The 24,841-nt window shown below is 39.9% G+C and overlaps 1 protein-coding gene across 3 annotated transcripts in view; it reads right to left on the bottom strand.

The window, feature by feature from the left end:
• The window catches only part of JADE2 (jade family PHD finger 2), a 182,615-nt gene that overhangs the window by 120,209 nt on the left and 37,565 nt on the right, over nt 1-24,841 (bottom strand). For all 3 annotated transcript variants that reach the window (XM_081320987.1, XM_081320986.1, XM_081320985.1), the window contains exon 4: nt 8,828-8,985. In XM_081320987.1, coding sequence (XP_081177113.1) covers nt 8,828-8,985 — 158 coding nt within the window. The remainder of the gene's footprint in view (nt 1-8,827; nt 8,986-24,841) is intronic.

Below are 24,841 nucleotides of genomic sequence, written 5' to 3'. Positions count from 1 at the left end.
CAGGTGCAGTTTTATATTTCAATAGATAATATTTTCCCAATGGTTTAACCTGCTCCTTGTGGATGCAGTGAATATGTGATTCTGCCTTTTGAGCTGTGATTTTGCTTTCTTGCCTTGCTTGCCCAAATCACTGTTTTGTAACTGTTTCTTCATATTTTTAGAAATTCAATAAATCTGCTACTGCAAATCTTATCTGAGTCTGCACCTAGCACAGGAAAACCTGACCACCTCTGCATCTACCAAATGCAAGATTAACTCAGAAAACAGACTTGATAAACAGATGAGTTAAGAACTAAAAAAAAACCACCTTTTTTGAGCAGTAATAAGATAGTATATTAACCATCTCTATGGATGAAATTATTTCTAGATTTGGAAAACAAGAAGATCTGGTGTATTTCATCACCCTAAGTTTTCTTCTCCTCTCTAAAGCAGAGGTCCCCAATCTTTTGGGCACCAGGGACCAGTTCTGTGGAGAAAGGTTTTTTCCATGGATCAGAGTGTGCGTGGTTTTGTGCGCTGCCTGCATCCCATGGATGCGGCTTTGCTTGTTTGTGCCGACCAGTTGCTGGCATGCTGTGGCCCAGTACGGGTCCACGGACTAGGGGCTGGTGACCCTTGCTCTAAAGCCCCACATATGCACTAAATATCTCAATGTGTGTCTAAATGATGCAGTCTTTCCTAGGATGTTCTGCACCAAATGTGAGAAATCTTCAGCTTGCATGATCATGAGCCAGCAAAACCAATGATTGGATATCATGTTGGCTACATATTATAAGAACTGAAATCCACCCCATCTGAGGGCAAGCCAGGACAATTTTATTGCCTATTGAGGACTATGTCTGAGGGCTAGACTTAATCCAAACCAGTCTTGAATTCCTAGATTCCAAAGGAATCTCAAGTTTCAACTGCTGTCCTGGAACAAGGCCAGAATATTCAGTAGCCTTTCACCAGGCAGAAAACGCTGAGCCTGTTAAACAACTGCATGCCTGCAAAGTACGTTTGCAAAAATGTGAATCTGTTTAGCCTGGCTTTAAATAGGAACCTCCAGACTGGGCAGTGCCAAGGTATCACTTTTCATCTTGACCCAGCACCAGATTCAACCTTCAGCTTTACAGCAGAACATTCAAGGCTGCAAATAAGTATGTGTGTGTCAAAGTTGGTAAAGACAAATACTCTACCCACGTGTTAAAATACTGAGTAAGTTTAAAATGTAATCTGCCCAATTTCCTTTCCAATTTCTCATTAACATTTTCTAGTTTTTGAAGGTGACTTCCTTCCCTTGCCCCCATATTAATCAAAGGAGATGAAAGCACAAAAGTTTATTTCAAAACTTTCCTTCACCAACAGCTGTTGCTGCTGTCACTGCTGAGCAAGCAGTGCTTCAGGCAATTATTGACTTTGCTGAATCCTGTGGGGAGGGAGAGATTTCCTGGATAAAAATCTGAAAAACACCTTAAACATGTTTAAAATTCTGTTTCCTGTCAAAGCATTATTTTTACTGAGTAAGAATGCTATCTAATCAGTCTTCACAGTGACACTTAACATCTTTGAAGTAAAGCAGCCTCCTCAAATCTTTTATACATTTTATCACAGCTGACTTTTACCAAAAAAAGGAAAAAAAGTAGAGACAGAGATACTGTTAAGTCAGTGCACAGCTTCCTCTTCTGTATATTGTATACATGGGGGAATGGCAACTGGATAATTACACTATTAAAATGCTCTTTTTATTAGTGATAAATGATAGACACTGTTGTGCATAAAGAGACCATCACAAATGACCAAGGTCCCAAATTTCCTAGTACAGTGGTCTTCAAACTTGGCCCTTTTATGACTTGTGGACTTCAACTCCCAGAATTCCTCAGCCAGACCCCTGTCGTAGTAGAATAAAGTGTTGCTTAAGCAGGTTCCAACTAGAAAAAAAAATATTCTCAGTGGACTTTGAAAGAAAAGATATATGTAGGAAATAGCTTGGTCAAGAAATGTGTGAATAATGCTACTTTGTTTTTATTACTGATTAAAACACTTATATACTGCTGTTCAAAAAATAACATTTTAAGTGCTTTATAACATTAAATAAAGAAACCAAGTTAAACAATCAAAGACATGAATGGGTACGAAAAAAGAATTTGTCCCTAATATGAGACCTGAGTATAAAGATCAGTCATTGGTACCTAAACAATGCACCAATAAGACCACTGAATGCTACTGGAGGAGACCATTCCACAGAGCAGGCATCCTCTCCCAGAAAGACTGACTGAATAAAGGTGACAATCCATACTTTGTGAAAGTTTGTGATATGATCTCCTTGGACAATCTCAGTGTTTATGCAGTTTATAAGCAGAAAGTCAATCTCGTAGATCAAAATCATCCAGACCTTTATGCATGAATAAGAAAACCTGTCTGTGGCCCAAAAGCAGATTAATACACCACAATATGCTGGGGTCATATCTGGCCAGCCAGGTGCTCAATGTAATAACCCGACCTCTGCATTCTGTGTTCACTGCAGTTTTAGAATAATCCAAGTACGCAGTTAACCAATGCTTTGACAGAAGTGGCCACACAATTCCTCTTTAGGAAAAGGCAAACTTGCTAATGTCATTGTTGACCAAATGGTTCTCCTGATGATTGCATCCACTGGTTTCATGTAGATGGTTAAGAATTATTTGGGATATAATTATACCTTGATCAACTGCCATGATTCTAAGGTACTGTCATTCAATGTTATTTTCTAATACTGTCTCTGCAAGTTGGCATGTTTCCAAAACCATCTCATGGAGCTGATTCAGAAGAACACCAATGGTTAATAGTACCAAAAAAATAGCTGCAGGATCAACAAAATCACACTGTCATCTCTTTCTCATAGATCATCCATCAGGTCATCCAAGGCTAATTCAGTCTTAAAATTGTGTCCGAGTCCAGGTTGAAATTCAACATAATTGGTTTTTTCTCAACAAAATGATATGCACAGTATTATCACTCTCCAGCCCCTTGCCCCCCAAAGGAGGTGCTTTGATGAAAATAGTAAGACTTTACATCCATGTTTTGTCCCTCAGAAGGGGCACCACCACCTCTTTAAGAGCTAGTAACACAAGCTACCCCTCAAAAATGTACTCAATCACTTTACAGATATACTTAGCTCAGCTAGCTCTAACAGCCAAGAGGGGCAGAGGTCAAGAGGTGCAGACTGATCAGCTACAAGTATCTTGTACATATCCTCAGGCCTTCAAAACTGAAAACACTGAGACATAATTGGACCAAATGATACACTAGATACTGTGTCAAAAGTAGAATACGAGATGACATGAACATGATTTTATCTTCCGAATGTCTTGCAAATTGGCCATAGTAGGCTTTTGGGATTATCAAGGGCAAATACCAAGACCTTAATTATTCTGAAGAGCTCTGCTGGATGTCTATTTGAGGATGCAGTGGAGATTACAAAATAAACTTTTTTGCAGCCTCATCACAAATTAGTAGATGTACATCATTTTAACTTTCTCTTGGCCTGGTCCATTATTCTCTGCTCCAGAAAATCAGGAAAAATAGTAGTTCTACGGTATATCATCCAAGAAAACATTTGAGGCTGATCGTGTCATCGTTTTTTCTCATAATTCCATTTTCAATCAGAGCCGTGACAGGATTCTTGCTCTGGCTTTTGCAAACTCTCCTGGAGGATTTATTTATTTATTTATTTATTTATTTATTTATTTATTTATTTATTTATTTAATTTATATACCGCCCTTCTCCCTAGGGACTCAGGGCGGTGAACAGGGCAATACATAAAAAACTAGATACAAAAACTAAGATTATTAAAACATAATTAAACAATGCCCATAAAATTAATACAAATTTAAGATTAAAATTCATTAATTAAAAATCCCACCCCGTCCTATCAGGCCAGGCCAGCTTGTTTAAAGAGATGGGTTTTAAGATCGCGCCGGAAGGAGCGGAGATCGGGCGCCATCCGGAGCTCAACCGGAAGATGGTTCCATAAATCCGGTGCACCCACAGAGAACGCCCTCCCCCTGGGGGCCACCAGTCGGCATTCTTTGACCGGATTTAGGAATTCATTGGCTTCTCTAAGTCTTAAGATGGAGCACATTAGGGTGGGCCCCTGATCCTTTCAGAAGAGGCACGTCACCACAAAACCAACACACCAGATGACAATCTGATCAAGACAGTCAAATAGCTTTTGTCATCACCACTATCCCATATCCAGTCTACACCCTCCCCAACAACACAGTAAGGTAGACTGGGCTGAGAGAGAGTGTCTGGTCCAAAGTCACCAGCTGGCTTTCCATGCCTAAAGTGGGAGTAGAATTCAGTTGCCTGGTTAAAATTAAAATTCAATTCTCTGTGGGAACATACAAGTGAAAATCACCCAACCATCCAAGCTTTGACATGTGTGTTCAAGGAAAACACCCACTTCTCTTATCTTTCATCAAAACAGAACCAATGGTAAGGAACATCAGTTCTCACCTAAGAGGATCCTATCCACACATTCTAAATTCATCCCCTTACACCAGGGACTTGGACTCACATTATTATAAGCACTAAAAGCAACTCCTACAGAGCAACTAACCCTTTTAAAGTTGCTCTCCATGTTCAAAATATACCTGTGCTAGAGAAATGATCTGTAGCTGGTTATAGCAAGGAAATAGCCAAGCACCTCCTAGAAAAGCGATGGCAAACCTTTTAGAGACCGAGTGCCCAAATTGCAACCCAAAACCCACTTATTTACCACTAAGTGCCAACACGGCAATTTAATCTGAATACTGAGGTTTTAGTTTAGAAAAAACAACTCATACATTAACATCTTTTGTCTTAAAAGAAAAATACAATAACAGAGCTTTCAATGATACAAACAACTTTTTAATGAAAGGTAAAAGTAATCCCCTTCATGGATTACTGCCTTGTCGTGGCGAAGGGGCTTGCGTAATTCAATGAAGCTATGAGCTATGCCGTGCAGGGCCACCCAAGACGGACAGGTCATAGCCGAGAGTTCTGACAAAACGTGATCCACTGGAGAAGGAAATGGCAACCCACTCCAGTATCTTTGCCATGAAAACCCTATGGACAGTACCAAAAGGCAAAACGATATGACGCTGGAAGATGAGCCCCTCAGGTCGGAAGGCGTCCAATATGCTACTGGGGAAGAGCAGAGGGCTAGTACTAGTAGCGCCAGAAAGAATGAAGCGACTGGGCCAAAGCCGAAAGGACGCTCAGCTGTGGATGTGTCTGGTGGTGAAAGGAAAGTCCGATGCTGTAAAGATTTTTTCTCCATAGGAGCTGACTGTGGCTCAGACCATGAGCTTCTCCTTGCAAAGTTTAGGCTTAAACTGAAGAAAGTAGGGAAAAGCACTAGGCCACTCAGGTATGAATTAAATCATATCCCTGTTGAATATACAGTAGAGGTGACAAATAGATTTAAGGAATTAGATCTGATAGACAGAGTGCCTGAAGAACTATGGACAGAGGTTCGCGACATTGTACAACAGGTAGCAACCAAAACCATCCCAAAGAAAAAGAAATGCAAGAAAGCAAAATGGCTGTCTGAGGAAGCTTTGCAAATAGCTGAGGAAAGGAGGGAAGCGAAAGGCAAGGGAGAAAAAGAAAGATACGCCCAACTGAATGCAGAATTCCAGAGAATAGCTAGAAGAGATAAGAATGCCTTCTTAAATGAACAGTGCAAAGAAATAGAAGAAAACAATAGAATAGGGAGGACCAGAGATCTTTTCAAGAAAATTGGAGAGATGAAGGGAACGTTTAATGCAAAAATGGGCATGATAAAGGACCAAAATGGCAGGGACCTAACAGAGGCAGAAGAGATTAAGAAGAGGTGGCAAAATTACACAGAAGAACTATACAAGAATGAGCTTAACGTCCCAGATAAACACAATGAGGTGGTCACTGACCTCGAGCCAGACATCCTAGAATGTGAAGTGAAGTGGGCCTTAGAAAAGCTGAGCAACAACAAAGCTAGTGGAGGTGACAGTATTCCAGCTGAGCTATTCAAAATCTTAAAAGACAATGCAGTAAAAGTGCTACACTCAATTTGCCAGCAAATTTGGAAAACCCAACAGTGGCCACAGGATTGGAAAAGATCAGTTTACATTCCAATTCCAAAGAAAGGCAGTGCCAAAGAATGTTCAAACTATCGCACCATTGCACTCATTTCTCATGCTAGCAAAGTCATGCTTAAAATCCTACAAGCTAGACTTCAGCAGTATGTGGATCGAGAACTACCAGAAGTACAGGCAGGATTTCGAAGAGGCAGAGGAACTAGAGATCAAATTGCCAACATACGCTGGATCATGGAGAAAGCTAGAGAGTTCCAGAAAAACATCTACTTCTGCTTCATTGACTACGCTAAAGCCTTTGATTGTGTGGATCATAACAAACTGTGGCAAGTTCTTAAAGAGATGGGAGTACCAGACCATCTTATTTGTCTCTTGAGAAATCTATATGCGGGTCAAGAAGCAACAGTGAGAACTGGACATGGAACCACTGATTGGTTCAAAATTGGGAAAGGAGTCCGGCAAGGCTGTATACTGTCGCCCTGCCTATTTAACTTATATGCAGAGCACATCATGAGAAAGGCAGGGCTAGATGAATCAAAAGTTGGAATTAAGATTGCCGGAAGAAATATCAACAACCTAAGATACGCAGATGATACCACTCTAATGGCAGAAAGTGAAGAAGAACTAAAGAGCCTCTTGTTGCGGGTGAAGAAGGAGAGTGCAAAACTTGGGTTGAAACTTAACATTAAGAAAACCAAGATCATGGCATCTGGCCCTCTCAATTCCTGGCAAATAGATGGGGAAAAAATGGAGGTAGTGACAGATTTTATTTTCCTGGGCTCCAAGATCACTGCAGATGGGGACTGTAGCCAAGAAATTAAAAGACGCTTGCTCCTGGGGAGGAAAGCCATGGCAAATCTAGACAGCACACTAAAAAGCAGAAACATCACCCTGTCAACAAAAGTGCGTATAGTCAAGGCTATGGTCTTCCCAGTTGCAATGTATGGCAGTGAAAGTTGGACCATAAGAAAGGCTGAGCGCCAAAGAATTGAGGCCTTTGAACTATGGTGCTGGAGAAGACTCCTGCGAGTCCCTTGGACTGCAAGGCGATCAAACCGGTCAGTCCTAGAGGAGATCAATCCTGACTGCTCTTTAGAAGGCCAGATCCTGAAGCTAAAACTCAAATACTTTGGCCACCTAATGAGAAGGAAGGACTCATTGGAGAAGAGCCTAATGCTGGGAAAGATTGAAGGCAATAGAAGAAGGGGACGACAGAGAATGAGGTGGCTGGATGGAGTCACTGAAGCAGTAGGCGCGAGCTTAAATGGACTCCAGAAGATGGTAGAGGACAGGAAGGCCTGGAGGAATGTTGTCCATAGGGTCGCGATGGGTCGGACACGACTTCGCAGCTAACAACAACAACAACAAAAGTTTGCATTTGGCACACTTTTGAACAATTAATGTGATTTTTGCTGTTGTATGCATGCTGATAATTTGTCTAACTTTGGCTTATACTTTGTAAGTTTGAGAGCAACACATGCAGCACTCAGGTCATCTTAGTCTGTTTCTGGTGTCAGATTTGATATAATTCAAAGCTGAAAACAGTGTGCTCGCTCCGGAGGCTTGTTTTGGCTAGGAAGGGGCTTGAGAAATGGCTTTTTCCTGTGAAAACATAGCGAAAGAGCAAGGCGTTCATGCCCACAGAGAGTGCCCCCCTCTGGCACATGTGCCCCCCTCTGGCACATGTGCCATAGGTTTGCCACCACTGTCCTAGAAGTTAATAGAGCTAGAATAATACGTCTCCTAATTCTCTTTAAAGCCAAGAAAAGGGAAGAAAATGTTTTTTTAAGAAGAGCTAGTAGGTTCTAATGAGGCAGAATGCCTTTCATCTCCCTTCCAACCTCCCTAACCTTTTAGTAAATTCTCATTTGGTTAATTTCAGTGATTAAGTGTTACAGTTCATGTTTCATATTAAAATAATGCATACTTTGAAAATGACTCAGAAGAAATGCTACGGAGAAGTACTGCATCTTTCTGCTTCCTTTTTCAGATTTCAATGCAAACCTAAAACCAGATGCCCCTGCTTTAAAAGTTGCATTAAAGAGTCAGTTGTAATGCTCGGATTTATTAAAGCAGCAGCCTATTTTCAGGTGTGCACAGAAGCTTGAAGGAAGAAACAAGCTATTCAACAAACAGAAGAGAAGAGAGAGAAGCACTGTAATCAAGCAAATTCTAAAGCTGCTCTTCCACATGATTTTTGTAGCATACACAGTCCCATTTTATCAACCACTCTGGCTTTCACTAACAATGCCTTCCAAGACAAAGAAGAAAATTTCAAAATTTCCTCCTTATAGAGTCCTTGTTCCTAAACGTTAAATATTTCCACAGAAATCATCCATGGTAGACACGGCATACTGCAAAGGTTTAATAATAACAGTAATGAATTTCTAATCAAAGATTCAAAATGTACAGGTAGAACTTTACCTATTCTTTTATTTATGCATTTTAGATCCAGAATCCATTGAGAAACATGTTCTGCACTAAACTGCCCTGACCAATCACTTAGAAGTCTTACAGCACAGCTGTGGTACTGCATTCCTCTTTTCCAGTAACCTCAAGTATCGCACTGCATGGTTTCTTTGCCTAATTACCAGCAGACTTACTTAATGATTTTGGAAAGCCCTCAGTGAAACACAGGTGCTGAACAATGAAATCAACACAGTGTCCCAGAGACAAAGCCAAGACAAAACCAACCATAAACATGTATCTCACTCAGGATAGAGAAAAGGGTATCAGCCTCACTTACCTAACCTCTGGTTCTGGGATTGTTTCTGTATTTGCTGGCACTTGAACACCCTTTTCCCACTCTTGTCTCCAGGGATCAGCAAGGATATAGTACTCATCTGGGCTCAGCTGGAAAGAATCTGGAATCTTCATTGCTGTTATTAAGTCCGTGCGAAAAACCTGAAGATGAGGAGAGAGGAAGAGAATAATAATTAAATCACTGGCAATGAAGACTTTGAAAGCAGAAACTTTACTAAGCTTGGAACAGATTGAGGTAGTTGACTGGACAAGCTGGAAACAGATATGGCCAATAAGATGGCTCCTTACATACACGCTAAGCTGGCATGTCTGAATTGTGCCAATCAGAAGAAGAAGCAAGAAAACCAGGGATCAAATAGGCAACTCTGAAGAACTGGAGAGGACCATGTCATATCATAGAAGGGCTTGCTTCTAAAGTTGGGCAATACTGCACTGAATAATGCTGTGATATTCACAATTATGAAAAAAAAGTTACTCAAATTTATTTCTGGGCAAGTGAAGCACTGAACAAGGGAGCTAAGTTCCACTGAAGGTAGAACTAACACTGAGAACACTTAACATTGGTAATGAATGTATGCACCCACCCTCCCCCTGATAATCCTAAATGAAATTAGGAACTATTATTCTGGCTTTCTTTCCATTGTGCTTCTCTTCCTTTGGTTATGTTCTTTTCTTATATTTCCCATGTGCACAGTCTGAATTCTCAACTAGGTTTCATTTTACTATTCATATAAATCGGGAAAGCACAAACTTTCAACTCTTTTTGAAAACTATTTTTTTTCAAAAAGCAAAATTATTGTTAAGGCAAATACCACTATACTGAAGAGAAAGATCACAAACACTTTGTTTACTAATGATCAGAAACACAGGGGGATCTTGGTATGGCAACAAAAGCAAGTAGTCTCCAATTTGTGCTTTATAATTAGGGATGCAAGACAGAATGCTTGGAAACCAGTATATGCTTGGATTTGCCATCATTTCTCCCAGAAATTATTCTGGAAAAGCAACTTATAGTGTTGCTTATAACTTCTGAATAGTTTTGTGTGTATGTATCTACAGGATAAGCTAGGGAATGTTTCTTTCCTTCTTTCTAGAGGTTCTTAATTTCACTGTAGGGGCAGAAAAAGAGACTTGCCTGTGACAATCTGGCATAGTATAGCACAGACATGTCAAACACAAGGCCCGGGGGCCGGATCCGGCCCGCAAAGTGGTTTTATGTGGCCCGCGAAGCCATCCTGGAAACAGTGAGGGAACGGCCCCCACTGCCTTGGCCCTGGCCGAGAGACCCTCCTTCTGCCAGAGACCCTCAGACCCACTCCTGCCCAGGCCCCCATAGGCACCCTTGATGCGAACGATGTAGAGCTGGCCATGCCCACCCAGTAGGCCATACACACTCTAGCCACGCCCACCCAGTAGGCCATGCCCACCCAGGCCACACCCACCCGGCCCCTTGAGGGCAACCGCAATGCTGATGCGGCCCTCAATGAAATTGAGTTTGACACCCCTGGTATAGCATATCTTAAAGCTTGGTAATTGACTGCAAGATAATTTGCACCCTTGAAGCTTATATTCCACATCTGGCATGGCAGTGACGGAGCACAAAATAAAGCAGTCTAGTCTAAGCAATCCAAACTCTTGCCTGTCATACTTTTTCAGAATCTGCTTTAAAAGCCCATACTTACTTCCATCGATAAGCTACAGGTTTGGACAAACTAGTGAACAATGTAAGTCTGTTCAAGCATTTACCATTTGAATTCCAAACATTCATATTCCCTTGTCTAGCATATTGTTAATATATGTTGAAGAAACTCTCTGAAACAAAGGATTCCCATCTTTCCGTAAGTATTTTTTCTAAAATTACTGCTTTGAAGTGCTTTAGAATGTTAGATACATTTTCTTTTTTTCCTTGACTTCTCTAAATCTTAGTACTCTACATGATTTCCTTGGAGCAATAGAGAAAAAGTATACATCCATAAAAAAAACCTTGCCTGTTGAGTAGTGATCAATAAACATAAATTGTGGGGTATAAATACATACTAGATCTACATGTGGGTGGATTTATATACCACAATGCCCCATCACCCTAATTTTTTTTCAAATTAGGAGCCTCACAAGAATTTGATAAATATATCATAAGCTATAGTATACTCATGCTATTGTACTTCCTCAGGAAGAGAGAATTTGCACATTAGGGTGAACCCATGACTATTTTTGCACAAACTAGCCAATTACATTTCAACCTAGTATGTTGCATCAACCTATTTATATGGTACAGGATATTAATCCAGAAAAATGGATTAAATGCATAAATCACAGTTCAGTTCTAAGCCTATCATAGGAGCACAGGCAGTGAATTGGTGAGTATCTGCCAAATAGAATGAAACAGTCCTTGTACTGTCTTCAGACATTAGGCAAACAAAAATAGTTTTAAATAAATAATTTAAAAGGACAAACTGTGACTACTGAGCATAATAGAAATATTCTTACTTATCCAGAAATGTAAACATATGGAATAGTATTTTGATAAATGTACTCCCTGTCAGCCCTTCCCAGACGGAAAACCTGATGAAATGACTTAATTATACTTTATTGCAAGGCTACATTGACAGAATCTTGTAAATCTGATAATTCAAATCTCCCATCCTCTCTTTTACAGCCTGAGACATTAGGAAGATTCCTTTCTGAGTTTCTTTCTCTATGGGATACACACTTTTATCAATGATTCTCTGGTAGTATCTCCCCCCCAACTATCTGCCAAGGTCATTCCCACATACCATTACACTCCCACAGGTAAAACATACAAATACTGTATATTTGTAGAGCCGTGGTGGCACAGTGGTTAGAATGCAATACTGCAAGCTTCTTCGGCTGGCTGCTGGCTGCCAGCAGTTCAATTCTCACAGGCTCAAGGTTGATTCAGCCTTCCATCCTTCCAAGGTAAAATGTTGGGGGCAATATGCTGATTCTGTAAACTGCTTAGAGAGGGCTGTAAAGAACTGTGAAGCGGTATATAAGTCTAAGTGCTATTGCTATATTTGTTAAGGAGATAATTATAGTACCTTGAGCTACATGTGATGTTTTATTTGGTACATTTGGTAAGTTTAATCACAATAATTTATCTAAACAAGTCTCAACTTCTCAGACAGCAAAGTAAATAATAATTTTTGATCAGGAAATAGCCTGAGAACAGTATTTTTTTTTTCCCAGCAATCCTGCCTCTCATAGAAAGGTCACTAAGGATCTGGTCCCTTACAAACATGTACAGTAACTGCAATTCTTTGAAAAGCCATCTGTCAATATACACACATGGGTTATTATATGCCTTTGCAGAATCCTGTTTGGCTACTCCCACTATACATCCTGCCAAAACATTTGACCCGATGGATGCTAAAAAATGGAATTTAAGGAGGAGCAAAAAAACAATTTTCCAGTTTTCCAACCAATTGTCGAACTACTCGAGAAGAAACCAACCTAGAACTTTCCTGACAGAATAATTAATTAGTGCAACAGCTTTCCTCTAGAAGTTGTGGGTGCTCCAATTCTGGAGGTTTTTAAGAAAAGATTGGGCAATCGTTTGTTTGAAACGGTATAGGGTTTCCTGCTTGAGCAGGGAGTTGGACTAAAAGACCTCCAAGCTTCCTTCCAACTCAGTTATTCTGTTATATTCTGTTATTCAGTTCCATGTTTCATCAGATGAAACTGTTTTGCCCATTGCAAACAGGGGAATTTAAAAAACAAACCTCTAGGTCACCAGAACTCTGGAAAATTGACATATGTTATCTTTTCATCTAGTGATCATCCAGATTTTTGCAGCCAAGAACTGTAGTTTCAGCTTGAGATTCCCTTGGCTGCAGAGCAATCATTTGCCCTGAAGATACAGATATTCTGATGCAAAACAAGATGAGGACTATATGTGTTGGATCTCCATGTAATTTTTTTCAATTAATTACCTCTTCCATGGCAGAAGAACATTGTGGCACAAAATACTGTACTGCATGAATTAAAATCTATCAGTTTACTTTTGAATAAACCCTTTCTTTTAAATCTATGTTGTTTACATTTAAACTTAACCTTGGACATAATCAGGAAAAGGTTCACCTGCAGATTTATCTTCTTTTCCCTTCCTGGCTGCCAAAAACAAACAAAAGTGCCATTTTTACAGATAGGCAGGCTGCTGCCCATGTGATAAACACAAATTTTCCATATATATTTATATATGTTTGGGGTCTAGCAAGGTAATCTAAATACTTAACAAACATTTCTCACACACACACACACACACACACACACCTTGCTAGGCCCCAAACATGGGACAAATCTTATTTCCTGTTTCAGCCTAACCCAAGGCCATCCACAGGCAGTGGTCACAGTAGTGATACACACACACACACACACACACAAGAGAGAGAGAGAGAGAGAGAGAGAGCGCTGTGCATACACACTTGCTCCAGAAAACAACTTCATTTTATACATAAAGCGTTAAAGGATAAAAGTGAAATCAACAAGTTCAAAACTGCCTGTACAGCTAAATGCACTACTTATACCAAAATGCACTCACAGATCTAAGAGTGGCACACCAAGCAATACTGTTTTTACTGATTTTTGTAGAAACTTCCACAGTCTCCAGAAACAAAAGTGTGCAACAGAATATACAATGCAATGAGGAACAACCAAGTCAAAAATTTAAGAGACTCAACAAGCCATCAGCACAGAACCCTTGGGAATGAGGCATAACTAAATTATGCTGAAAAGGCTTGCCCTATTTGGCTGTATGTGTTCACTCTACATACTTTATCCTGTTGGCTGAGAAGCCTTCAGAATGTTTCTGAAAATTAAGTCATTATTTGACAGCATGCAGCAACTCAGGGTTGTCTGCCACTCTGCCTCCATTAAAAATGAGTTATAGAGCGGATGTTGCAATAAGAAACAGCAGTCCTTCCGTTATTCTGCAGTATAATTAATCTCAATATAATGAAATGTCAATGGCACAAAAACTGGTTTGGTCCAAGAATCTCTTGCTGTCCCAAGAAAGATTAGAAGCCAATGGAATGGGAGTAAATGAAACTTGAACTAGTTTAATATATTTTGCTTTCAGAGAGGACTGTTGATCCTTAAGAACAAAAACATTATATTAATCCTACCAATTTTTTTGTTGTGGGAAAGCTGGGGACTTGATTCTCAACCTGAGCAATAGGTGACCATGTCAGAGAAGATCTCAAATTAGCCTAAGGCACCAGAGACATAACTGACAGGTTAAGAGAGATCCACAAGTTCTCTTAGAAGATGAACAGGGAAAGTCCTAATCTTATCAATGGTGAGTAAAATCTGTGGTCAAGGATTCTCAACAAATATAGGTTTGTCTAACTGATTCAGAATTGGTTCACATATCATAAAAAATTCATGCAGGCCGAAACAATTGAAGACAGGTGGGTCCTTCAAAAAACAAGGCAAAATGCCACGAAAGATTTTGTAGGTGATAACCAGCTGTAACTTCTAGACGGTCTTTAAGGGCAGTCCCATGTAGAACACATCACAAAAGTCTAGTCATGAGGTGACTGGAGTATGAGTGACTGTGAGTTACCAACTGTATGAGTGAGGAAAAGCCTCCTTCTCACTAGTTCAAACAAAGGCTGTGTGAGAGAATCAGAAAGACTCCATCATAATGTACATAAAGTTATACTGTTTCTGGATTAAAAATAATTTTAATAGAAGAGAATATATGAAAATAGTTGACTTGCTGAAATACCTGCATCCATACTATTTGTTTTCAGCCTTTGCTCTCAACATTCTGACAATTGCTCAGTATCAAATAAATGATTGAAAGGCAATTTTTATGCTTTTAATGCAAGGCAAACTACCCTAGGAACAACCTTTGTAGGCATAGGGATGATTTACCTCAACAGAAACCTAATACTGAAGTTAAATCATTTAATTCTTTAAGCTTCAGCTGATAACCCAATTAAAGCTGAACTACACAAACATAAGTAACCTTTTTCTATAATGTCAATTCCACTCTTTGTACATCAGCAGCTCTTTCTATCCACCACATTTGTTCAGAGAATACTTCCTACCACAACTAAGCAGAGATGCATCTTTCCAATAAAAACATAATTAACAGTCTAGTTTTTATAACCCTGGACTTGAGAAAGGTCAGCTTCCTTGAAGTCTCTATCTGGCAATATAACATAATAGTTAAAAATGCCGCAATAGCATTTCATTACCTAGCTGGTGTGAAGAAGAAAAAAAAGAGATTAAGATAAATGCTAATTAAGCTTGAGACAGTATCTGCAAAACATCAGAATCCTTTTTGTATATTTTCTGGTTATCAGGGAAGTAAGTCAGCTAATGAAAATGAAAAAAGAGAAAGAAGGCCTCCACCACCATCCAAAGCTAATCTAGCATCTTTTCTAAATATAACAAACATTATTGCTCTTTCCACGTGTTTGCTTTTCTCTATCAGTGTCATGCTGGAGGAGGTGTTTTGAATTATTCAGTATTGCCAAGTAACTATCACCTACAGGGAAAGAGCAAACAAGATAAAGCAAAGCCTTTTACGGAAGCTGGCCAGCTTCTACCAGATGCCTAGTTGACTCAGGGTATCTATGCATATCTTGTGTCCATGACAATCTGGTCATTATATAATGGAGGTGAGCATTCAATGTCCATTTTAAACCTTGATCTCCCCCCCCCACTCCATTATTAGCCATCTTTTAAATTCTTTACATGTCTAAAAGAAAAAAAAACACCGAACACATTACTAAGGTATAGAGAATTCAGAGAAAATTGCAAGGCTCTTTTAGAGAGAAAGCTGGTATCTATAAATGGGATTAAAAAAAACAAAAAAAAAACCCAGTGAATCAGGAGACAGACTTGTTGAGGAAAACAGGAAGTCTGTCTTTGCTATGTTGAACTTCTGGAGGTGATGACAGAGGAACAGCTAGGAGGGAACATTGAAACATATGGAAAATAGGCATAATATCAGAGTTTAACTTAAAATATTTCTTAACTAACAGTATTCGCTGACCAAGGAACAACTTTTTAAAGTTGCTTGCCTCTTCAGCAATGGAAACTGATGCAACAGAAGCACATGTTAAAATGTCAAGTTTTTTGATACATGTCAGATACATGTATGTCCAGATCCCATCTGGACATTAGGTGAGAGTAAAGAATGAAAATCTGAACTTGAAGATTATCACTGGCAGAAAGGTAGAAGCAGAAAATATGAGATTAAAAAAAGGTCTAGAGAAAAGGACAGAGGAACAAACACCAATTGATACACAAATCCCAAGGTGAACAAAGGGCATTTTAAAAGAAGAGATTAGGAGAGGGATTTGCAAATCAAATGGAAAAAGGAGTCCTAGAAGTTATTTGTATAGTGGTACTACCACTATAGTAGTAGTACCACTAACTCCACCAGAGGCTCAATGAGGTAGTCACTTGATAATCAAACTTTATGCTATTATGGGATTCAAAGAGAAAGACCAGTGAAGTCATGTTTGAATTACAAGGAAAGAGGTCTACAGGTTACCAGACTATATATACACACAATATATATGGTTAGGTTGATATTGCTTATTGGCTCCATATTTACAAAATAACAGATAGGAATCTTCTATGATGTGAACCACTGAAGCAGTTTCCTAGATTGGCAAGGAGATTAAAACCTAGTTGATCTAATCTGGCTGTCTACTTATTTATGTATTGCTCTGTCCAAACAGGATCTGAACTTTCCACTGAATCTCTACAAAGGAGATCCCCCATCATTAAGCATGCCTCTTAATCTTAGACTGGTGCAGTAAAACGCTTGCTCTCTTTACCTTCTTCACCATCTACAGATCTTTCTAACCACAGAGTATAAATGAAGAGTAACTCATTTTAATTGACAGCTACAGAATAGTTTGCTGCTTTCCCTTCATCTGCCTCCCACCCCTATATCTCGTCCTCTTCTGTGACAAAGGCATACACTAAGGCAGGGATCAGCAACCTGAAACAGTGAAAGAGCCACTCGGAACTGGTTCCCTCACAAAAGGAAAAACTGGGAGCCGCAAATAAATGTGTGCGCATGCGCGTACATGCGCACATGTGCAGAACAGGGTTTGACTGAAGAGTGGAGCCAAGGCGAGATATACACCTACCCTGCATATTTGAATTAATTGGTTGAAATTTTTTAGTCCCACTTTGGGTTTTTTTTTTTTTGGACTGCACATGGCAGAGGACTGGGAGCCGCAGGAGATGGCTGAAAGAGCCGCATGCGGCTCCGGAGCCGCGGGTTGCAGACCTGTGCACTAAGGCAATGAGATCAAACACGTTAAAAAAAGGAATCACTCCCAGGATTTTTTTTTCCTGCAGCAGCAAGTCAACCCCTATTTCTTGGTAAGAATAGAATATTTTTATTTTGCAAAGAAGCATGGCTTGCTACCCTAAAAACAAAATATGTTTGCATGTTTTACTTCCAGCTGCTGTCTAAAGACATTTATATAGTTCATTTTAAGTCATCAGGATGGCTTGATGGGGGTCATGGCAGAACGTGCATTCACCTGCCACAGCCACTAGTGGCATCTTCTTTACAGAAAAGCTCACACATTATGAGATTCTGATTACCAAATGAGCCAAAACTAAAGCTGCAAGTTGTTTACAATACCTTGGATTAGAAAAATCTACAACATTCAAAAGACTCAGAGGAGCTATGAAATGAAAGGTCAGTATTTGGTACAATTTCTCATCAATATATCCACGTAGGTTTCAGGTGTATGTCTATGGAGATTCTCAGACATCCAGGTCTTGATTGTGCCAATAGTTGAAAGAGGGGTCAAAGAGACCATCTATGTTAAGACTGAACAGCCCACTCTCAACAGAGGGAAAGGCATACAACACCATCTATCTCCTGTTTACAACCCAGTCCTTTCAGCAGTTCCAAAAAGGTTACACATCCATTTGTACTATTCAGGTGACCTTGAGGGCACAGATAAACCTCTGGCTAATGACCAGATAACTACAAGGAATATAAATCCTTCCATTCTCCACCATTCAGTCAGAACTGAAGACACGTCTTGGATGAGAAGCAAAATGTCTTCAAGGAAAAACAAAGTAAGTCCTTTAGGTTTCAGGTGTATATTTTTTGCATTAAATCTTTCCTCACCTTTCAGTCTTACTATTGTTAAGATGCTCTTTCTAGTTTTTCTGTTCAGGACCAGAGTTAAAAGATTAGTTCTAATTTTGGCCAAATAGCGATGCTTACCAATTTCCCCCAAAGATGAAAAGTGCTACAGTCTGGATGTGCAATATTATTGCCTTGCTTGTTTAGTTCCCATTGAAGAGAACAGCCTCCAGATTCAGAGACAAGTATATATGTCAAATACCCTCCATTAGGATGACGCCTTTTCTAATGTCAAACTGGAAATTATGAACTATCAAGAAAGGAGTACTTTAAAAGATTAAGCAATAGGATTTTACAAAAGAAACAAGGACAGTTTATATGGAAAGCTGCCCACCGCTCATATGCTCAAACTGCAATCTGAACATTTCCCCCCTTTGGTTTTGAATTATTTGGGATTAGAGTTTGGGAAACAACTCAATTATTTTACTCAAGCTCTTCTGAATTATTTATAGAAGCTAAATAAAGAATAAATTGGGCATGATGAACTGAAGACCTGACGGTGGAGGGAAAGTTGCATACTGGAAAACAAGCAATTTTCTCTCAATAGGAGTGTTTATTATTTTCTTCCTGCTGCAGAAATTGACAAATTATCTTTAAAGGTCTGCTGCTTAGCAACACCAGTTCCACTGATCTGCTTGAAAGATGTTAATTGCTTCTCCAAACAATGAGAACTGTTTAAAGGGAAACACCTCTCATTTAATGGCAAGTGAAATGGTCACAGGAAAAAAAAGGCTGATAAGCCACTGCATATACTCACCAAGAAATAATCTGCTATCTAAAGTGCTCAGATTTCACTAAAGGTGCAAGAAAGCCTAATTACTTACATTTACAGAACACAGAAAATGTGTTGGTATGGAACCTGATTTGGTTTGCTTAGATTTTGCTCAACTACTAAGTAAGAGGCAAACTACTTGAACCATACTAGTGAGAGGGCATTCTAATAAAGATTTGGAAACGGGGCTTATGCATCCATCCAGCATGATGAAGCAATCAGCTTAATACAAGGGGAAGGGGCGGTAGAAAACAGGAAGTTTCTTTGAAAGGAAGGCAAAAAAAGTGGAAGCAGTGCTTTCTTTCTAGCAGCAAACAGATTTCAGTCACAAAATATTACTTCATTGTGTTTGACTTTCGACAGGTATATTTAAGGGTAAGTATGCAAGCGTAAATCACTTCTAAGTGGGCACCAAGATGTGAATTCTGCCAGACACGGAGCCAAAATAAGGCAGAAAGATTGTGTGTGGGGGGAGGACCCTGACACCAGCAGAAGTGTAATCTTGTGGTAGCAAAAAAACACAAATTAACCCTAAAACAACTCACAAGAAAAATTAAGCGCACTCGGTAGTGACAGAATATTGGGGTAGCAGCTGGAAAACAAAAATGGGATGGTGGAGGATGGGAACAGGGAGAGGGGTAGAGAGAAATGTCAAGGTGGACACTTTGCTTGAAGACAATGCCAAGTCCCATTTGTTTCTACTGATTTTCAAGAGATTAGTTTCAGTGAGAACAAAAAATGGTTATTCCAGAAATATGCTTCAGTAGGACTTTACCAAACTTTAGTGGGACCAGGTCTTTTCCACTAACTAAATCACCAATGGGTTGCATGTGCTCTTCACTTCATTTGCTTGCACAATCAGTTCAGAATTTCCCTTTGCCCAAGATGGCTTCTCAACAGAGATCTATCTCCTTCGCCAGAGAACTCTTCCTGCTCCCAGGCAGCCTATAACTAACATTGGGATCTGCCAAGCCTAGTTAGATTCCGTGCATTTGAAAGCAGTACTGCAGGTGATGGCTTGGCAATTCTTCCTTCTGAGAGATTGGTTCTGCCCAACTCCTGCTATAACATGGTAACCGCCATCATTAAAAATCAGCCTAAATATATATAATTTGCTCTGCTCAATGCTCATGAGAGAAGCAGAGGATAAATGGAATAACCACAACTGTATTTCAATATGCTATTTGCAAATTTCTGACTTATGATCTACCCTAGAAAGTGGCATGTTTTAAAACATAACTGAAGAATTAACAGCTATAATCTTCCTAGCTCCCATGTGCTTTCTCTATTAAAAGCAGAATGAAAAGTAAATTGGTTGGTCATCAAGACTGCTGTTTTGCATTAAAGCCTTTTAGTTGCCAAAGGCTCAAGAAAATTAACATTTCAAAATTGTATCTTCTGAATAATCCTGAGTTGGAAGAGGCCATACAAGCCCAACACCTGCTCAGTGCAGCAATCACACTTCTCTGTTTAAAGGTAAAGGTAAAGGTTCCCCCGCACATGCGTGCTAGTCGTCTCCGACTCTAGGGGCCGGTGCTCATCTCTGTTTCAAAGCCGAAGAGCCAGCAGTTGTCCGAGGACGTCTCCGTGGTCATGTGGCCGGCATGACTAGACGCCAAAGGCGCACGGAACGCTGTTACCTTCCCACCGTAGTGGTCCCTATTTTTCTACTTGCATTTTTACGTGCTTTTGAACTGCTAGGTTGGCAGAAGCTGGGACAAGTAACAGGCGCTCACTCTGCTACGCGGCACTCGGGATTTGACCTGCCAAACTGCCGACCTTCTGATCGACAAGCTCAGCGTCCTAACCCACTGAGTTAAACAGGTCCAAATAAGGACTCACCATTTCCCTCTGTCAATGGTTGCACTGTGAAACTGCTCTTATTTGTTAGATTCTTTTTCCTAACATTCATTTGGTAACTGCCTTCCTATATCACTTCATTCCACCATTTTCTGCTTTCTAGACAATAGAGACCAGGTCTTGCCCATCTTCTGTGTGGCACTGCCACAGTTATATGCTAGTACTGCCGTATCTACCCAAAGCTAAACATACCCTGTTTTTTTGCATTTTCTCGTCTTAAAATTCTACTGGATCATCCTTGTTGCCCTGCTCTCAACCTGTTCTAATTTCCACATCTTTCTTAAATGTAATATCCTTCTATTGATACAACCTAAGCCGAGTTTTAGTTTTTTGCAGCTACAGTCATGTGAAAAAGAAAGGACACTCTCTTTGAGTTCTATGGTTTTATGTATCAAGACATAGTAAAAACCATCTGGTCCTTAGCAGTTCTTAAGATTTAAGATAAACATAAGATAACCTTTACTGTCATTTTTTAATGTGGGCACACTGGCACACGTTAACAATGAAATTCTGTTGCCTGCTCTCAAAAGAAAGTATACATCTACCCATACACATACATAACACACAAATGCACATGCTATATACATATATACCTGCACCCACCCACACACCCACACACACCCACACCCACACACACCCACACCCACACACAAACACCTATGACTGAATCTGGATGTTCTGCTACGGATGCCAAGAGGCCTCCTCACAGAAGGTAACAAGGAAAACAGATCATGAAGAGGATGTGTAGCATCCCAAACAATCCTGAGGACCCTGTTCAAGCATCACTTACATGCTATGTACTTTACTCTCCTACCATCGGGTAGGAGATATAGGAGTATAGCCAGCCGCACCAACAGGCTGAAAAACACCTTTTATCCGTGGGCTGTTAGGCTTTTGAATGAGAAATAACTTGTGTGAATTTTATGCAGAATTGACTTGGGAGGCCGGTGTGTGGTGTAGTTGGTTCACATGGTGTAGTAAGATGGAGGGTTTGTTGTCACTGTGTTTTGGGGGGTGGGAGCACAAAGGGAGGCTCAGCTAATCTCAATGTACACATAGTTGTACTTTGACAATAAAGATTCATTCATTCATACTGACTAGAAAGTGAATAATGTTACCCCTCTCTTCAGTAATGCTTCCAAACCAGACTGTAATGCAATATGACAGGATGCTGTCAATTGTCCCTCTATAGCAAGGGCCTGCCTTTTCTGAAATCGACAATGATGTCTTTGTTTTTCCAACATTTAAAACAGGGCTGTTTTTATTACACCAGTTCACCAAACCTTCTATCTCCTTGCGGTAAGCACCCTATTGTTACCCTGAATAGGTAAATACAACTTCAGATGAAAAACAACACATGACATATTACACCATGCCATCATTTATTTTACAAAAAGCCAAAATGGAGAAGGCAGATCTATCTGATGCACCAATTTCACCCATCCTTGGATTAGGAGGCTCTGCTCATAGTCACCCATGCCTTGGCCACCTCTCAATCTAGATTCTAGGCTATTGCAGTGCGCTCTAAATGGGGCTGGAAGCAGTAATTGGTCCATAATGCAGAGACATCAATAATTATGAGCATGCCTCGGAAAGCTGATATAATGCCATTACTTCATGGGATGTTCTATAAGCTCCCAGGATCAATTTAAAGTGCTAGTGATCATTTATAAAGCATTTCATATAGCACAGAACCAGGATATTTTTGGACCACCTATAATTCGTTTGTCCCATGAGGCCCTGCAGTGGGCATACTTTGGATCCCATCAAGGAAAAGATGTCACCCACAGAGATCCAAGATCTTCTCTGTTGTAGTGCCTGCACCGTGTAACATTGCTTCCATGGTTTGGATGGCTTCAACTCTTTTGACCTTCCATAAGGTCCTGAAAACATAGTTTTTCTTCTGGTCATAGGATCAGAATGTGGGATGAGCCTATCCAGAATGAAAAGTCTTTGATGGAATATATATTGCTTCATCTCAGCCATTCTATTATTCTGAATAATTTTATTCCACATTTATTGTTTTATTTTTTTAATGGGAGATTAAACACTTTTACAAATGGTAAATTTCCTACAGTTGCTTTTCAAATTGGACAACCATGTAAAGTAAAATAAATAAGTGAAAAAAGTAAGGTTCTACATTTAGGCAGGAAAAATCAAATGCACAGGTATAGTATAGGTGGTACCTTGCTCAATAGTAGTAACTGTGAGAGGGATCTCAGAGTCCTAGTGGACAATCACTTCAATATGAGACAGCAGTGTGCTGCAGCTGCCAAAAAAGCCAACGCAGTGCTAGGTTGTATTAACAGAAGGATAGAATCAAGATCACGTGAAGTACTAATACCACTTTACAATGCCTTGGTAAGGCCACACCTGAACTGGACTGGAAAGGAGCTGATGCAGTTCCAATCTTCAAAAAAAGGGGAAAAATGGATCCAGGAAACTACAGACCTATCAGCCTGACCTCAATACCTGGGAAGATTCCGGAAAAGATAATCAAACAACGAATCAGTGAACACCTAAAGGCAAACAAAGTCATTACTAAAAGTCAACATGGGTTTGTCAAAAACACACCATGCCAGACAAATCTTACTGCATTCTTTGACCAAGTGACAAAATTAGTGGACCAGAGGAATGCTGTGGATATAATTTACTTGGACTTCAGTAAGGCATTTGAAAAAGTAGATCACAACCTACTACTTGATAAGATAGAAAAATGTGGGTTAGACAGCATCACCACCAGATGAATTCATAGCCAGCTGACTGACCGACCTCAGCATGTGGTCCTCAATGGAACTGCATCTACATAGAGCGAAGTGTGTAGTGGGGCTCTGTTCTGGGCCCAGTGCTCTTCAACATCTTCATCAATGATTTGGATGAGGGGATAGATGGGGAACTCATCAAATTTGCAGATGATCCCAAGCTGGCAGGAATAGCCAACACTCCAGAAGATAGGCTTAAGATACAGAAGGATCTTGACAGATTTGAACATTGGGCGCTATCTAACAAAATGAATTTCAATGGTGAAAAAAGTAAGGTTCTACATTTAGGCAAGAAAAAACAAATGCACAAGTATAGTATAGGGGGTACCTTGCTCAATAGTAGTAACTGTGAGAGGGATCTCGAAGCCCTAGTGGACAATCATTTAAATATGAGCCAGCAGTGTGCTGCAGTTGCCAAAAAAGGCAACACAGTGCTAGGCTGTATTAACAGAAGGATAGAATCAAGATCACATGAAGTACTAATACCACTTTACAATGCCTTGGTAAGGTTAGACCTGGAATACTGCATCCAGTTTTGGTCACGATATAAAAAAGATGTTGAGACTCTAGAAAGAGTACAGAGAGGAGCAACAAAGATGATTGGGGAAATGGAGGCTAAACCATATAGGGAACGGTTGCTGGAATTGGGTATGTGTAGTTTAACAAAGAGAAGGGTGAGGGGTGACATGATAGCAGTGTACCAATATCTCAGGGGCTGCCACAAAGAAGAGGGAGTCAAGCTATTCTCCAAAGCACCTGAAAGCAGGACAAGAAGCAACGGATGGAAACTAGTCAAGGAGAGAAGCAACCTAGAACTAAGGAGAAACTTCCTGACAGAACAATTAACCAGTGGAACAACCTGCCTCCAGAAGTGGTGAATGCTCCAACACTGGAAGTTTTAAAGAAGAGACTGGACAGCCATTTGTATGAAATCATACAGGGTTTCCTGCCTGAGCAGGGGGTTGAACTAGATGACCTCCAAGGTCCCTTCCAACTTACTATTATTATTATTGTTGTTGTTATATAAAAAATATAACCAACACATGTACTGTATGGCCTTGGCCAGCAAATCCTTCTGCAAAGAAAATCAAAATAAATATTTGACAGAAGATTAATACTAAGAAATCAACTTTTTATCTGAAACTGCCAACCATGAAAATGTTACCATTCTTGATACCTCTGTGAAAAACTAGTAATTTGTGATATTCACAGGCTATCATTCTATATTATTGATTCAGACCCACGTTATACATTCATAGATGTCTTGCCTTTAGCATTAACAGTAGATAAACAGATAAAACAATACCACTTTCCAGCTTTAATATGTAACTCAACATTCACCCTTCACATTGAAATTTGTCCTAAGAAACATCAGGGAAGCTCTGGTTTCAAATATCAGCGTTACTCAAAGATCCATTTGATAAAATCTTTTCATTTTCCATTCAC

Source organism: Vipera berus, assembly GCF_964194415.1.
Source record: "Vipera berus genome assembly, chromosome: 2".
Lineage (NCBI taxonomy): Eukaryota > Metazoa > Chordata > Lepidosauria > Squamata > Viperidae > Vipera > Vipera berus.
The sequence above is the reverse complement of the archived record's forward strand: the minus strand, read 5'-3'. Positions and strand labels throughout refer to the sequence as shown.